The 17,572-nt window shown below is 42.1% G+C and overlaps 1 protein-coding gene across 1 annotated transcript in view; it reads right to left on the reverse strand.

The window, feature by feature from the left end:
• BACH2 (BTB domain and CNC homolog 2) overlaps nt 1–17,572 on the reverse strand; it is a 418,233-nt gene that overhangs the window by 6,622 nt on the left and 394,039 nt on the right. Inside the window, 2 exon segments of the mRNA XM_044004876.1 lie at nt 583–789; nt 14,486–16,138. Of these exon segments, the coding sequence (XP_043860811.1) occupies nt 583–789; nt 14,486–16,138 (1,860 nt within the window).

The raw sequence follows: 17,572 nt of genomic DNA on the forward strand, positions 1-17,572 counted from the left end.
ATGAATGAGATACACTTAAGCATGTGGAATAGGATATCTGTTTTTGAATGACATAGAATCATAGGTATTGGAGCTAGAAAAGACCTTATGAGACCATCTTATCCAGGCCTCTGCCTTGAGTCAGGTGAGCTATCAATAGCCTCACTTTACAGGCTAAATTTGAGAAATAATTATCTTTATATAAATAATGAAGGCCATGGGAAATTATTAGCATTTTGTACACACACACACACACACACACACACAAGGACCCAAAGCCATAATTTACTTTTGGGGTGTTATTTTAAAAGAAAATTAAATTATTATAATCTTCTCCTGGGTGTTGGCTTTTTTTTCTTAGACATTTCCCTTTATTCTTTTTTTGTGAAGCAATTGGGATTAAGTGACTTGCCCAGGGTCACCCAGCTAGTAAGTGTCAAGTGTCTGAGGCCGGATTTGAACTCAGGTCCTCCTGACCCCAGGACCGGTGCTCTATCCACTGTACCACCTAGCTGCCCCATTTCCCTTTATTCTTGCCCTCTCTTTCCAACAACTCTGGAGATTTCCAGTTGCAAAGTGAGAGGACAGAGTGGCTTAACTCACCAATTTCCGTATTTCACATTCTAAATTCTGAATGCAGTCCAGTTTCCTTTTGCGGCAGCGCTGAGCTGCAATCCGATTCTTGCTACGCCGGCGAACATCATGAATGAACTCTAACTGTTCTGAGGTTAACTTGTGCATCTTTATCATCATCTGGAAGTCATTCCTTGGAAGATCTGTGATTTGATCGACAGGAAAGGGAAGTTTGACCTGAAACCAAGGATGAAGATCACTGGTTATTACAGTATGATTACTGTATAATTCTAACAGAACATCATCACCAAAATGTCACTGTCACCTTCAAGAGGTTACAAAATTAGTGAAGATAAGTTGGAAAATGAATCTATTACTGGCTTATAGGCTGAAATGGGGAACAGCAGTTTCACATTTTTAAATATAAGGGAATTCCAAGATGTAGGTTAAACATAATTAGCTAAAGGAAAACACAGAGCAAGCACAAACACATGTGTTGTGTTAATCAGTAGAGGCTATGGAAGAAAATGATGTTAAATATATCAGAATGAGCAGAATTTTCAAATGACATAGCACTTTTATCCTAATCTAACCCATCTTCCACTAGGTATATAAGGCACTAAGAAAGAACACTGGATCTATAGTCAATATGGCCCCAGGCTTAAGTCACCCCTTTGACATTCCCTGGGTGTGACCTTGGTTAAGTCCTTTTCTTATTCTAAGTGTCAGTTTCTTCATCTATAAAATGAGAGGTCTGGATTATATGGTCCTTTCCAGCTCTAGCCCCATGGTACTATGATCCTTCCCCCAAGGAATTTCGATTTTACTATGGGGATACACAGTATGCAGGTAAGTATGTATGTACATGATTGGGACAGGTCCCATCTGATCCTTGCATGAAACGAGGGCATTCTAGGAGGTGGAGGTGAAAAAAGATGGTTACTCTGGTAATCCTTATGAAATCACTAACAAAATGCAAAGTATCAGCCAAGGTAATGGTTGAGCACCAAACAGCTGAAAAAAGAGACACCCAAAAATGTGTTGTAGTTAGTTTATACCCGCTTAAGATCTGATTGTTAAATTTTTATACCTGGGAAATTAGCAACCACAACAAATCAGGCCTTGATTGTCCAGATTTGATAAAGTGGTGAAGAAAATGCTAAGAATGCAGGTTAAACTTAAAAGTATGTCTTGTGTGCCTTTCCCTCATCCCTGCTCCACCCCTGCAACTGGCTGTTGAACATACATAAGCACACCCCTGCAGACATCTAATACTTTGGAGAAATTGGAAGGCTTAGATTCCTAGTCCTTTTCTCTAGGGTCAAGCAGAATAAGTCATCCATTTTCTATGTGTCAATCCTTCAACTACTTGAAGACAACTAACATTCAACACTTCTCTTCCAAGCCATCTTTTCTCCAAGCTAAATACCCCTTCAACTGATCTCAATATGGCCTGGTTTCTAGTCCCATCACCGGCCTGGTCACTCTCTTCTGGGTGTGATCCAGTTCACTAATATTCTTTTTTAAAAAAAGTGGCATGCAGAACTGTACATAATACTCTAGTTGTTGTGTGATCAAGATAAAGTACAGTGTGAACATCACCTCCCTCATTCTGGACACTACCTGTATGAATACAATCTGCCTCCAACACTTTGTGAACCTTAAGTGCCATGGACATTTGAGTTGTTTATCTTGACTAAATTGGGACTATCATTCTAGTCTGGTAAGGATTTTTTTTTTTTTGGTGAGGCAATTAGGGTTAAGTGACTTGCCCAGGGTCACACAGCTAGTAAGTGTCAAATGTCTGAGGTCGGATTTGAACTCAGGTCTTCCTGACTCCAGGGCCAGTGCTCTGTCCTCTTTGCCACCTAGTTGCCCCTTGGTAAGGCTTTTCTAAATGGATTCTGTTGTCTAACTTGGCAGCTATGATTTTCACTCAAAGATAATCATCATATAAGTGCTATGTTATTAATTACCATGTGCTTCATGGATTAAGCTTGTTTGGTTCTCCCAATAACTCTGGTAGGTGGGAGGTACAAGTCACATTACCCTAATTTTGTGGATGGGGAATTGAGGTATAAAGAGGTTAAATGACTTATGGGATCAAAGGATTTCAAGCTATAAGGGATCTTAGAAACCATCCAGTTCAACTCCATCATTTTAAAGATAAGGACGTTGAGGCCCAGAAGTGAAGTGACAGGCCCAAAGACAAACAGCCATAAGTGGTGGGTCTGGAACTAGAACTGTGGTCTTCTTCCTTCAACACCAATAGTCTTTCTGTTCAAACTGAGATTTAAGAAAGACCTTAGCTTAAAAAGACCAAAGTCGAGTTCAAATCTAGCCTCAGACATTTAACACTTACTAGCTGTGTGACCCTGGGCAAGTCACTTAACCCCAATTGCCTCACTAAAAAAAAAAAAAAAAAAGACCAAAGTCTTCCACTTCATTCAGGGCCATTGTCAGTGGTCTTGACCTCTGTCTTGCCACTGGACTCCAATGACTTTGGAGGAAAGAATGAGGCTGATGACTGCACAGCTCTGCCTCACTAAAATCCATTTCACTCGCAAGTCAAGGCATCTCCTTCCTGATGTCAATAGTTTCCTTTGAGAAGAAAGGATGAACAATAACAATCTTTCTTTTCCAATATGCTGCATGCCTGCTTGCACATGCCCTCACATCAGGATCCCAGGATTTCAATTCTACTTAATACGTTGGTAGATTGCTACTACATTTCCTATTTCTTTGTGAGCCAAGGCAATCAAATTATTTCCGCTCCCCCTAAAGTTAGAATATAATCTAGAGGGCAGAAACTGTTTTCTCTATATTCTGTAAAATATTACAATGCAATTGATGAAGATGGGGAAAGGAGTGGGACTTGTGATTTCATGAGCAGGTGGTTGGCACAGTGATAGAGTACCAGGCCTGGAGTCAAGAAGACTTATCTTCCTGAGTTCGAATCTGACCTCAGGTACGTACTACCTGTGTGACCCTAGGCAAGTTACTTAATGCTGTATGTTTCAGTTTTCTCATCTGTAGAAATGGCAAATCACCCCAGTATCTTTGCCAAGAAAACCCCATAAGGGGTCACAGAGTCAGACACAACTGAAAACAACTAAACAACAAGAAGGAAGGAAGCTCCTGATGGGAAAGTCCCCCTAATAATGCAGATTGGCACCTTCTCTGAAACTTATAGTCTTAGAAGGTTACTTAGAGTGTTGAGAGGAAGCGATTTGCTTAGCTTCACATATTGAGTACGTCAGAGTTGAGAGACAGGCAATATTGTTCATAGTGTGGATACATAAAAGAAATGCCCTTGTAGTCAGGACGACCTCTGAGTAACTGATGATACCCTCCCTAAAGTCCTTCTTTGATGTCATGTCAAAGTGTGAAGGTAATCCTCAATCCTCAAAGGCATGGAGGGTAGTCTCTGGTGGGTGGAAAGATTTTGACTAGTGGTCTGGCAATGTGCAGTGTGCCTGCCCACCGGTGATCAGACTGGCTAAGTACTGAGGGGCACATTATCAGGAAACTAGCTGTTTTGTGATCAAGTTTGTTGGCCATAACAACTTATCAAGGGCAGCTAGGTGGCGCAGTGATAAAACACAGGCCCTGGATTCAGGAGGACCTGAGTTCAAATCCGGCCTCAGACACTTGACACTTACTAGCTGTGTGACCCTGGGCAAGTCACTTAACCCCCATTGCCCTGCAAAAAAACAAAAATAAACAAACAAAAAAACCCCCAAAACAAACAAACAAAAAACAAACAAACAAAAAAACTACAACTTATCGAGACCTTCTACTAAGGGATGGAGGAACTTCAATCTGGGTCAATAGAAGATGTCTCCCCACTGATGAAACCATGGCTCTTCTGACGTCCAAAGATCAAATAATCTTGATAAAATTGATTTCATATACTATCCTTTTTTTTTGGTTTCTCACATATTGAAATGTTTAGTTTTGTTCATGATCATAAAGTTCATCATAAAAAATGGAAATAAATAAAAGTGAATTCCCAGAAATAAATGTCTGGCAAAAACCTAAGGGAGCAGGTTTGCATGCTCTACTAGTGAAGAATTTGACTGTGGCTACTAAATATTTACTAACCCCCCACAATAAGAAGCAGCATGGTGGAGTAGATAGAAGGCTGGCTCTGGAAGTCAAAAAGATATGACCCTGGGCAAGTCTCTTAACTTTTTTTTTTTTTTTTTAGTGAGGCAATTGGGGTTAAGTGACTTGCCCAGGGTCACACAGCTAGTAAGTGTTAAGTGTCTGGGGCCGGATTTGAACTCAGGTACTCCTGACTCCAGGGCTGGTGCTCTATCCACTGTGCCACCTAGCTGCCCCTAGTCTCTTAACTTTTTAATGCCCAGGCAGCTATTTAAGACCATAAGTGAATTAAGGAAGGAAAAAGCATTAAACACTAAAAATAATTCCTGTTCTCAAGTATCTCACTCTTAAATAGGAAGACAACACATAAAGTTCAGTTGCAAGGCTGATACAGAGGTCAGAAGACCTAAGGGTTCAGTTATTGGGCAGATGCCAAGGCCCAAGGGTCCTTAGGTTATATAACTAGGTTGGATGACAATGCCAGGGGACTGAAGGGCATAGAAGCAGTTAGTGGCATATGGATAGAGAAAATACACAGTCAGCAAATACTCTAGAAAGTTTTCATAGCATGGAAAGAGTGCTGGATCTTGAATAAGGAAGACTTGAATTTAAATCTGGCTTCAGACATTTACCATCAAGACACTTAACCTACTTGCCTCAGTTTCCTCAACTGTAAAATGGGGATAATAATAACACCTACCTCCCAGGGTTGTTGTGAGGATGAAATGAAATCATATTTGTAAAAAGTACTTAGCACAGGGCTCGGCACATAGTAGGCACTATAAAATGCTTATTCCTTTTCTTTCCCAGATGGTAAGGCCTGGTGGCCTTCCATTTCACTGGAAGGAATAAATGACAGATGACTTACTGATCTGTATCAGTGGAGGAAATTTCCACACAGTGAATTCCTCATGTTGATGAGATCACAAGTAGTTCTCCTTCCTTTACCCCCCCAAAAAAATCTCCCCCCCCACTTGCCATGTGTTCTGATCTAGATACTATCCAAAACAAGCTCCCTGTCTTCTTAGAGTCTATGCTATTAAAAGGTTCTAGGGTATTTGCTGACTGTGCATTTTCTCCCTGTTAAGCCAATGAGAACTATTGGCTTATTTCTTGGTGCTTGGGGAAATGAAAGCCCTACATTCATAGGTCAAGAAGCAAACTTGGTTACATGCTGGAATCTTAATCCTCCTTTTAGAGTTTGTCAGGCCTGAATTGCCCAGCAGATGGCACTAAACACCCAAACTTATCTCCTACATAGAAAATGGATTTACCTGGGTTTCCCAAACCAGACTCGGGAAAGAGAAACCCACTCCTCCTTGGCATTCATATGCCATAGTATTACATCTGGAGAGCTGTTTAAACAGTCATTAACCCTAAACCACAATCTGTTTTCTTTGTTGTTTTCCAGCTCTGCACTGACGTTAGAACTCATTAATCCTTGGGCCCAATGTGATCCCTTGATTTTTCAGTCCCTGTGTGTAATTTCTTTGTCAATTTACATCTTTTGCTAGATTCTGAAGGCCTTTAGGGCCAGGCATTGAGTGGAAGGTTCCCAAGGCATCTGCTGATATATCTACTACATGTCAAAAACTTTGTCCTGTTGCCACCTGTGAAATTCTGGCCCTAAGAAAACATGATAATAGTCATGGTATATGTCACCCCAGAGGTGCTCAGTGCTGCTCTCATGGCTAAATAAGGGCTGGTAGAACAAAAGGCTCCTCCTTATATGCACCTAGACTGACCTTATCCCCAGGTGCCGTGTTTGCATAGGGCTAACTAAAGATATCAAAGAGTGTTTGACTTCCCCTTCAGACCCTTTGGACGGCAAACATGGCACACGCAGATGCCAGATTGGGCCTGAAGTCCAGAGTTCTGGGAGAGACGCTCATGTTTCAACATGAGGGTTGGAGGAGGGACCCTTAGCAATGTGAGTGGTAGGCTTTAGCCCCTTAAAAAAATCTCAGGGCCAGTAAAACAATTGTGATTTTGTTTGAAAGCACCTTTATTCTCAGGAAAGAAATGTACCTGAAGCTGATGACACAGGGGAAAATTAGGAGGGGCCAATACCAGGGGCCAACAAAGGTCAGACGTTGGCTCTCTAAAACTGGAGAAACAGGCCAGGGGCCTGAGAGCAGAACTCTTGTTGAGAAAGGTTGTGAAAGAGGAGTCACTTACCCACCCACAACTCAGTGACTGCAGTATTAGCTTGGGTTTCAAAGGGATTAAAGGCAAGGAGACTCAGCTGTCGATTTTCTCACATGAAAACCTGTTTCTAGTGTTTCTTTATTTTTCCTTTTGAGAAGGAAAAAGGTTATAGTAAACAAACGAAAAATTCTGAAGGTATTCTTCAAGCTCCTTGATGGTGCCTCCATATCTATTGCTTTTTCAGCCCCTGAACGTATTACATTTCAGGCACATGGAGGCTCCTCTTTCAGAGTGGAACTAGCCACCTAATACTTTTGTCGTGTTAGGGAACCTGGGGTGAAGTGCACTTGTGGCATACACACACACACACACACACACACACACACACACACACACACACACACTCTCCTGCAACCCTTAGAAGTGGCTGCAAAAAACCCCAAATAATGTCACTAATTTTAGGCAATATGAAAGAAAAGCACAATGTTTCTGTTTTTCCCCCAGCCCCTTTCTGTGCATTATTGTACCCCAAATGGACTCATGAAAGGACTTAACATCTTATTTACTGTCTTTCCACACACTTACTCTCCCCTAGCTTTTATATCTCAGCAGTGGCTTGGATTTTAACTCACCACACATTATAAATACTGCAATCTACTTAATTCCACATACCAACCACTCCTGAAGGGCCTGGTATTACCACAACTCTTCCCATCATATACCACCAATGCAAATATACCATCAGATAAACAAGCTGCATATAAAATAAACTCTGTTTCTGATTTGTGAGTGTTCATTCTTGTATTAGCATCAGGATTACAGCATACAAGCCCTCTGTGTAATGCTCTGGATTTCAGTGGAGTCCCAGACAGGCTGGGGCAGTCCCTGACTCAGCAAGGGAAAGGCCTCACCGAGACTGCTCATTCTTTCCAGTGTCATTAGCGAATGTCACAGCTTGCATCACTCATTGCTGCTGGCTGTGGCCCTGCCCTGACAAGGGATTGACCCGTCTTTTCGCTTGGGAGAACAAAGCATGGAATGGATCTGAGGAATAGCCCAAACCACTGGATCTGAGCTGACAAAGGAGGGGAAAGATTTCTGGCCAGCTAGATACTTTAGGGGCTTTTGCTCTCAAGAGATTAAGAGTGAATGGTGGCTGGCAATCTATTTGGTTCACTCTGGCTCCCAGGTGCTAGGGGCAAGATGGAAACTTTGAAATATGAAAATCAAAGTGGCATCATTGTGTGCTAAGCAGACAGCAGCAGCCCTGGGAAAGGGGTCAGGGAAGTCGGGACACTGGCTCTCTTTTCTGACCCAAAAGAGATCAGCTGCTGGCATCTGACAGCTGTTGGGGGCTGCTGGCACAGTCTTTTTAGAGCTAACACTAGCACTGCACCATTGTTCTTGAATCATCTGATATCCCAAAGATGCCAAGCTCCCCACCAGGAGTAGCATTGCTCATGGAATGGCTGGGTCCTTATATCTGTTTTCTCTTCTTATTATGTCATTCATTATAGCTTATAAAAAAGACAAGGGCCTTGGTGGATTTTTTTCTTAACAGTGTCAGGGGGACTTAGTTAGGAAGGAAAAGGAAACAGCAATAACAACAATAGCTAACATTCACATAACACTTTAAAGTTTGCAAAGCCTGGTGTTCTTCTAACTACCTCCCTTTCCTGCTCTAATTTCCTAGGGTCCACTTTGCCTACATGGTATATACACCCCACCTGGATTTAATGGAAAACTAGGGCATAATTGTAGTCTTTGGACAATAACAGAAAAAAATGACTTTTCCATTAAAAAAATGACTTTTCCATTTAAAAAAATCACACAGTGGAAGGTTAATTTGGGAAATTTTTTCATTCCTAAGAAAATAAACAAAACAAAAACCAGACACACATTCCAGTTCAGATGTTTGACTAAGAGCTCACATGAAAAGGAAAGGTAGGAATGGAAGGACACTGCCCTTGTATATCTAGATGATGCCTTTTAACTTTTCAAAGCACTTTCACATGTAAGATCTCATTTGATCCTCACAAAACCCTATGAAGTAGGGAAGATGATATTATTATCCCCATATGACAGAGGATCACAATCCCTGTGCTGAAATACTAGTTTTAGGGCTGGAGAGCTGCTACAAGGAGAAGCGTGTGGCAAAGCTCTCTTGTGAACATTTTTCTTGCTTCTTCACTCCCCCAAATGGTGCTCATGTAGGTGATTTACCATAAAAGTGCCCTTCTGTAGTGCCCTTTGTATAAAGGGAATGAATGGAATGGTCTGGGGTTAGGACACCTGTGTTGCTACTCTGTTTCTGCCACCAATTAACTGTGTGACCTTAGGTAAGTCACACATCCTCTTTGTGCCTCATAAATAAGTAAACAAATAGACAAATAGATAAATTTAATTGAATCTCTTCCCTGCCTTGGATGCCTGATAGGGTTCTTCTAAAGATAAAATGTAAAAATAGATGTATAAATGCTTTAAAAAACTAATGGTTCTATATAGATGTAATGTTAATATCATTCTCAAGGATTATTCCTAACCTTCCCTCCCATGGGATTTATTTTCTCCTTGATGTAGCATGCTTTAGTATTGCAGAGACTAAGAAATCTTCTGAACAGGGTCTATATAGAGTAAAAATATAATGCCAGCTAGAATTATATAAAACTAAGGGCACTTTTCCTTTTTAAATAGTAGATGAGTCACAGACACAATCAAGTGTGTGTGTGTGTGTGTGTGTGTGTGTGTGTGTGTGTGTGTGTGTGTGTGTGTGTGTATTATCTGAGGACCATCCTAGTTAAATTGAGAGGAGTTTGGCTATAGGATCATGGATATTTTGGCAATTGCAATTCATCTAAAAAATTACAGGAGGGTTGTAATCTTGTGTTAGTGGGAGAAGTACGCACTGAGATGAAATTATAACTCCCTGAAGAGCTGGTATAAATGAACATATAGATCAACCGATATGTATATTGTGTGTACACACATACATATACATGTACACAATATGAATGCTCATGTGATTCAACTAAGTATAAAACAAGAGCTTGGGAAGTCAGTATTTTGTGTGTTGGGGTTAACTGGGAACCCATCTTTTTCCTATAGCATTTCTTTTTTTCTTTTTCTTTTCTTTTCTTTCTTTCATTTCTTTATTTATTCACTCATTTCTTTCTTTCTTTATCTCTCTCTCTCTCTATTCATTCATTTATTTATTTTTGCAGGGCAATGAGGGTTAAGTGACTTGCCCAGGGTCACACAGCTAGTAAGGGTCAAGTGTCTGAGACTAGATTTGAACCCAGGTCTTCCTGAATCCAGGGCTGGTGCTTTATTCATTGCACCATCTAGCACCCTTCCTGTAGCATTTCAAGTCTTATTCATTCATTCTGGTTGTCAAGATTAATCTGCTAATTTCAGTGTTAGATATCTCTGAAGTTCAGCTTTTCTCTCTCTTCTTTCCTACTCTCTCTCTCTCCTCCTTCCTTCTCTTTCTCTGCATGAAAAATATTAACTAGGGGAATATTAACTAAGGAAAAAGTCACAGGACTAATGACATTTCCCCCTTCACCCCAAAGGATCTATGCCTTTATGATAGTTTTGGTAACTGGGCATCCAAATGAGCCTTCTCTCTAGGACTGGGTTAAATTCTGTAATTAAATGTAATCGTCTGGACAAAAAAAGTTATACTAACATGACACTTTCAAATTTAAGAATGGTTATTGATCGATAAATTACTAGGTCCAAAATACATAGGTATGGGGTGTATCATGTATCAAGGCAAATATGGTTTATGAGCATCCCAGATTATTGGCCATTGCTCATAAATTTTAAAAAATCATTCTGAAAGTATAAACACAAATTACATTCCAAAGCAAGATATTAAAAGAGAGGATGAGCTATTTCAGATTATTATTACAGCTTGCTGATCACTGCTTCTTAAAAAAATTCAATGTCTAGTTTTATTGCTGTTATATTTTAAGGCAGCTGGATGGACACTGGCAGAACAGAGGAAACATCCCCACTCTTGTCAGCAGCATGGAGTGCCAACAAATGACTTAAACTTCCCTCTTGGGAAGTTGGTGGGGTAAAAGGAGATTTATATGAAATTGGCAGCTTTGTAAGTATATGCAGCCACCATAAAAACATAACCTTTTTCGAATAGCTTTCCTAAGGAAGGAAAAGAAAGGAAACGAAAATCTGTTTTGCCTTTTTTTGCTGTATGTACCCTACTCTTTTACAGCAAATCACTCCTTCCTCACTCTGGGGTCCCCCAAATCACTATGTTGATAAACTGGACTATGTCAGTAGTTTCAAAAAATAAAACAGAAACTCTAGTAGACCCAGAGAGAGAGAGAGAGAGAGACTGAAGAGAGAGAGGGGGAAAGAAACCCTCGACCTTTTTCATGAAACCTCCATTCATTGAAGCTCAATGTTACATTTAACTGTGGACTGAAGATGAATGATAAAGCATTATTAAATGCTTACTATGTGCTAAGTTATAAAATCCAAGTGACCCTGATATATTCATCCGGCAAAGATTCTCCTCATTTCCTTTCCTATTTATTCAGCTAACTTATTTTTTAATAATTTCCCAATATCCTCTAAAATAATTTAAAAACTATAATTATTAAAATTAATTAAATTTAATTTATTGCTAGACTAAATCAAAATTAAAAGATTATTTAAAAACTAAAATAATTTTTTGTTTTTGTTTTGTAGGGGCAGAGGGCAGAAAACAGGAGAGCAATTTAGGTGACAGATGAAAACTGGCCAAGGTGCCTTTTAAAAAAGCAGGTGACTGCAGGAGATCCACTTTCAAAATTCCAGATCAAGCTAAAAACTTCACATTGGCTGAATTATTATTTTATTTATTTATTTTTCTTTCTTGCTTGCGTGTGTGTGTGTGTGTGTGTGTGTGTGTGTGTGTGTGTGTGAGAGAGAGAGAGAGAGAGAGAGAGAGAGAGAGAGAGAGAGAGAGAGAGAGAGAGAGAGAGAGGCAATCAGGGTTAAGTGACTTGCCCAGAGGTCACACAGCTAGTTAAGTGTCAAGTGTCAGAGGCTAGTTTTGAACTCAGGTTCTCCTGACTCCAGGGTCAGTGCTCTATCCACTGCACCACCTAGCTGCCCCTTATTGGCTGAATTATTAAACATCACAAGGTTTTCTGAAAAGACATTCCCCCCCCCCCCAACCTACATACATTTAATGGGATTTCAGCTCTCTGGTTAAATTAATCTTCCTTCAAATTTCAGAGATGGTCTGTGTACCCTAAGGGATCATAGAACCATATATTTAGAGTTTTAGTCCAACACCCTCATTTTTTCAGAGGAGGAAACTGAGGCCAGGCGAGATCCAAGGTAACAGAGATAGTAAGTGGCAGAGCTGGAATTCAGACTCAGGTCCCCTGATTCCAAATTCAGCATTTGTTCCATCCCCTCACCCCCACTGGGGCAAACTGTGAACATCCCATTGTTTCTATATTATTCCAACTTATAGCTGAGGACAAGACCTACTCTTTGGTTCTAAGGCAGATATAAAGCCCAGGTGGTAGCTGGCTTCACCTGTATTCACTTTCGTGCCAAGCACCAAAAGAACAAACAAGGTCAACTGCCAAATCATGACCCATGAATATCTAAGCATTTTTCTATTATCCTCTTAGCAGATTTGTGAGAGTGGGAAAACATGGGGCTCTTATTCTTCTGCTTCCTCAATCCTCTTACTTCTATGAGGCATCTGGTCTTGACCCCAACCTCCACTGAGCCCCCATCACCTATCACTTTGAGAAATTGAATCTCTTCTAGTATAAGCATTTCAATTTCAGTATTGGATGAAAACCAAGAGCTCAATTCCACTACCCATTAAATCTCATTTCCTGTGATTTATAGAAGGCATATTAAGTGATATCTATCCCCCACAACGTTATGTTTGACTGACTGTGTGTGCTTCTAATGCCACCTTGGGAAATGGGATCAAAGTAGAGCCATCATAAAGGAGACGAAAGGACAGAGCCCACACATCCAGGGTCTTCTGTTTATGACAGCATAAAGAAGCCCAGGAAAGCAGTGTTGTTTAATGGTGATAAATACCATTTATCCATGATGTGGATATGTAGAGGCCATTGTAGATTAGCAGATAGAGAACCAAACTTGGAGTCAGAAAGACCTGGGGTCAAAGGGAGGCCCTTTTACCCCAAGTCCAACAAGCTTTCCACTTAACGATTTTGCTTGTAGGATATTAAGAGGCAGTTATGGCGTGGTAGCTAGAGAGCCAATCTTGGATTCAGGAAGGCCTGGGTTCAAGTCCTATCTCTTCCATACCCTACTTGTATAACCCTGGCTAAGTCACTTAACTTTTCAGTGCCCCAGTCAACTCTCTAACTAAGCCTTCAAGTTGCAGAGTAGGTGGGGGGAATTTTATCAGTGTAGGTCATTTCCTAAAGTAATAAAATCATAGGTCTGGTCACCCCCACCTCTCCACTCCTTCAAAACAACCCCTAGTTTTAATCACTCAATCTTTATAAAAAACCCTAAACAACCAAAAAATGAATATTCTTTCATAAAAAAGGACCTATGCTTTTCTTTGGGCTAGGAGTGGAGGAGAGGGAGTATGAAGACACTGATATAAGCCAGCTGTTTAAAGATTATGGGCTGTGGTAGCATGATCCAGGACTACCTAGGTCTCTCTCCCTTTTCCTCAGTGCAGGTAATTATGGCTAGTTCTTTCCCTAAAAGTCAAGAAAGCTACTCCCAGGATTGGACTGCTAAGGCTCAAGTCTCTTATTGGTGAGAAAGGAAGCAGGGAGAAAGGTGACATTTGAAAAATGAATCAATAAACATTTATTAAGTACCTGTTACGTGCCAGGAACTGTGCTAAGCACTGGAAAGAAAGCTTAAGAACTATCTCAGTGAAATCTAGCTAGATTTGCTTTTATCATTAGGCTATTTGACTACACTTGTGGGATATCAGTGACTTTAGGGCTTTGAGCATCTGAGTCTTTATTGATGTGGGTAGTCCCTCCACCAGATCTAATCCCTATCCCCATCCAGGCTTTACAAGTCAGGAGGTTGTGGCTATGAACATGCATCACCTGCTGACCAATCTTCTGGGGAAGTGCCCTGACCTTAGCGCAGCTGGGCTTTGTGATATAGTCATATAGTCTGTTCCTGGGGCCATTTTAGAGACTTTTTTCAGTCTGGTAGGACCTTTCAATGTGTCTTCTCTGCTAGTAAAGCCTCTGGGAACCCTGGGTGACCCTCCATGGCCACCCTGGGTGCTTAGGATCCTAGTTTTAGAGCCGGTCATCCTGTCCAACCCCTTCATTTTAAAGATGAAAGAAACTGAAGGCCAAGAGAGGGAAAACAACTTGCTCAAGGTTGCCCAGGTTGTAATCAGCAGGCCTGGGATTTAAATCCAGGTCCTCTTACTCTCAATCCAACCCTCTTTCCACCGTACCATGCTGTTTGTTGGGTACCACAATTTAAATAAACCAGGTACGATCTCAAAGCAAGGATCACCTATCTGGAGATGGGGAGGGAGATATGTCCCAGCCATCCTAGAAGCTTTTGTCCCCAGGAAATAGAAATCGGGTGAGAGGGAGTGAGGCGTAAGCCCTGGGGAGCTATGGTATCCCAACAATGGGTTGGTTAAATGGGTTACATACTTGTACTTATCTTAACTCCCTACCTCGTGGCCCCTGTCTTGCACAGGACATGACTCACTGTCTGCTTCAGAGAACGATCCAGACTCATCACTTGAGTTGGTTCCATAGGACTGCTCACATTTAATTTGGGGTCGGACTTGGTTGTACATTCCATCTCCCATCAGGCCTGGCTCCTGATGATCAGTGGCAAGGAATCGAGCTCCCTGGGAACAGGGAGAAGAGGAGAATTCACAGAGAGGGAGGCTACAGGGAGAACCACCACTCCCATCTTCTGCGTAGGAGTAGGAGGAGCAGGAGCTGGAGGTCCTGGTCCTGGTCTCCAAGGGGGGAGAGCGAGGGCAAACTTTAATTGGCACTGGGCAGCTGGTATTAGGCCGCATTCTTCCTGGCAAGTGATCAGCTATTAGTCCACTGTGGGAATAGGTCTGTGAGCTAGGGAGGGACTGGCTAGCTCCTGCCCAAAGACCCTTTGGCACGGGCTCAGAGAGGTCTTTGTCCAAACTGCTTATGCCAGAATATGAATGCACCGAAGTGTTCCCTTGGTCACAGGCGCTGGAAGAGAAGATCACACTCCGCCTGTCCAGCTCACCTTCTTGCTTACAGAGAGTTTCGAATGAGGGCCCCTTGAGAGGAGACCCCACTGGGACACTGGAAGCATCTTTCTGACTGGCATGGGACTGTCCATAATTCCCTGTGAAAGGGCTGTAGTCAGTTTTATGGTCACCCTGAGTTGTCCCCTTGTCCAAAGGGCAAGCTGGACTCCTGGCAAAGTGCTGTTGGGAAGTACTGGGCAAGCCCGACAACTCTGCACTTTTTGTTCTGTTGAAGAGAGACCCTAAACAGGAAGGAGAGGAGCCACTTTTCGATCTGTCCACACAGGCAGCCGAGGGGGTAGCAGCAGTGGCTGCAGCAGCAGTGGCTGCAGCAGCAGTGGCTGCAGCAGCAGCAGCAGAGGTGGTGGCCACAGGGGTGAGGATGGGACTAGGCTGTTTCCTTTCCATTTCGATGTCCCCCTCTTTGTCCCTGACATCGGGCTCCTCTCCGGACAGGCAAAGGGTGATGCTCTCCTCATCATTCTCTTCACTCTGAGGTTCACTTTTAATCTGCCCCATGGCCAGCCCTGCCTGGAGGCCGTTGCCAGGGCTCTCTTCACTGAGTGCGCTTGCAAAACCTGAGGTACTGATGTGCGATGTGTTGTAGACAACATTCTTGGTACAAGCAAGCTGGTATTTCTTATATCTGGGGTACCGTGTTAGCGCATCCTTGTCCAGACCACTCCCTCCATCGTCCCTTGGCACATCGGAGTCAGCTAGCACGCCTTCTTCCTTCTCTGCCACTGGGGCTGCAGACTCGAAGCTAAGGGGCTCTGGGTGCATCCGCTCCTTGGGACATGATATCTTGGAGGTTTCCGACTCCATTGTTTCCTCCTCCTCCTCGCCCTCTGAGTTCTCCATGTCGCCATGCATGCGTTGGCAAGAGGTGTCTTTTTTGCACAGGAACAGGCCATCCTCATTGTTCAGGAGCTGGGTCTGCAAGAAACTGAAGCAGGAATCCTCCAGGTTGTGCATGCGCAGGAACTCTGCACATCGGATGACCTCCTGGATGTTCTCTCTGCTGAGTAACAGCTCAGCGGTGTAGGCAAACTGTAACAATGGACCAAACCCCCGAGCAGTGACCTGCAAAACAAATAGGGAAATTGCCAGTATTACCATCAGCACTGCTATTGTCCCGGGTCCTTCAAGTGAAGTGAGATAACCAGACAGCTCTAGTGTCTGGGGAATAAAGGCTTCAAAGTAGCAGTTAATCTTGTATCAGGTCAGCAATGATGCTGCCTCCAGTAATTAATGCTGTCTCCCATAGCCACTTCTGTACTTCATCATGTTGCAGACAGAACTGAGAAGCACTCAGGTCTGGTGGCCAATCAAGATGATAATGGGTCCTATGTTTACACTAACGAAACTTCCTTGCAAATTTAAATTGTATTCCTTTCCCCAAAGATCCAGTTTTTTTGGAGCGAGCTCATATGAATGGCAACACTTGTAGATACATTTTAAACAAGGAGCACACATTATTTCTTCCCCCTATAAATCCCAAATGTGACAAATTCAACTCTTGGGAAATACAATCATGTAGATTTCAAAAGTTGTTTTTTTATACTTAGTGTTTTAAAAGAGAAAAGGAAAATGAACTATCTTTTTCTTTAGCACATTGGCTATTCATTAGTTTCTAGTTGGAGCTCTCTTATTCTATCATTATCATCATTAATATCAACAATAACAGTAATGATGATGATCATAGTAACAAAGAAAATGGTCATCATCAAGAACAATGCCCTCGGGGGCAGCTATGTGGCATAGTGGATAAAGCACCAGTCTCGCATTCAGGAGGACCTGAGTTCAAATCTGGCCTCAGACACTTGACACTTACTAGCTGTGTGACCCTAGGCAAATCACTTAACCCTCAGTGCCCACAAAAAAAAAAAAGAACAACAAAAAGAACAATGCCCTGTGTTAAAAATGAACTAGTGACATCAGAGAAGGCCATGAACAGGAAGACCTGGGTGGGAGGCTGGGCTATATCGACTGAAGCTTCTGAGGGTCCTGCTACCTTATGTATACCTTTCTTTTTTATTAGTTGCCACTTCAGTGTGCAGCTGCCTATTTTCCTGTTAGCTCCTCAATGGTTAAGCCTAATTGCCATGTTTTCTGCTCATCCATTAAATTAAACCCATTGGAAACACACTGTTTGTGCATAGCTTGCTCATAGACTTGCTCATACCCACAAATGACTTGGAAACTTAAAAAGGGTGTTTACTGCTTGAGGCCTATTTCTTCCTGGTGGAGATGGACAAGAATTGCCAATAGATGGGTCACCATCCTCATTACATAGTACAAAAGCAGCCATCGTCCCAGGCCCTGACAAGCACTGCTAATTGTGTAAGAGACGTGGGAAAATATGGCATAAATATTCCCATCCAATGGCATAGACTACTATGGGATGCATAATGAATGACATTAGTAGTGACCCGACAGATTCACCAGGAGGATGGACTACAGGGAAAAGGGAAACAGACTGTTCTTTTAGTTGAACTCTCACTAATATAGAATTCA

This window comes from Dromiciops gliroides, chromosome 4 (assembly GCF_019393635.1).
Source record: "Dromiciops gliroides isolate mDroGli1 chromosome 4, mDroGli1.pri, whole genome shotgun sequence".
Lineage (NCBI taxonomy): Eukaryota > Metazoa > Chordata > Mammalia > Microbiotheria > Microbiotheriidae > Dromiciops > Dromiciops gliroides.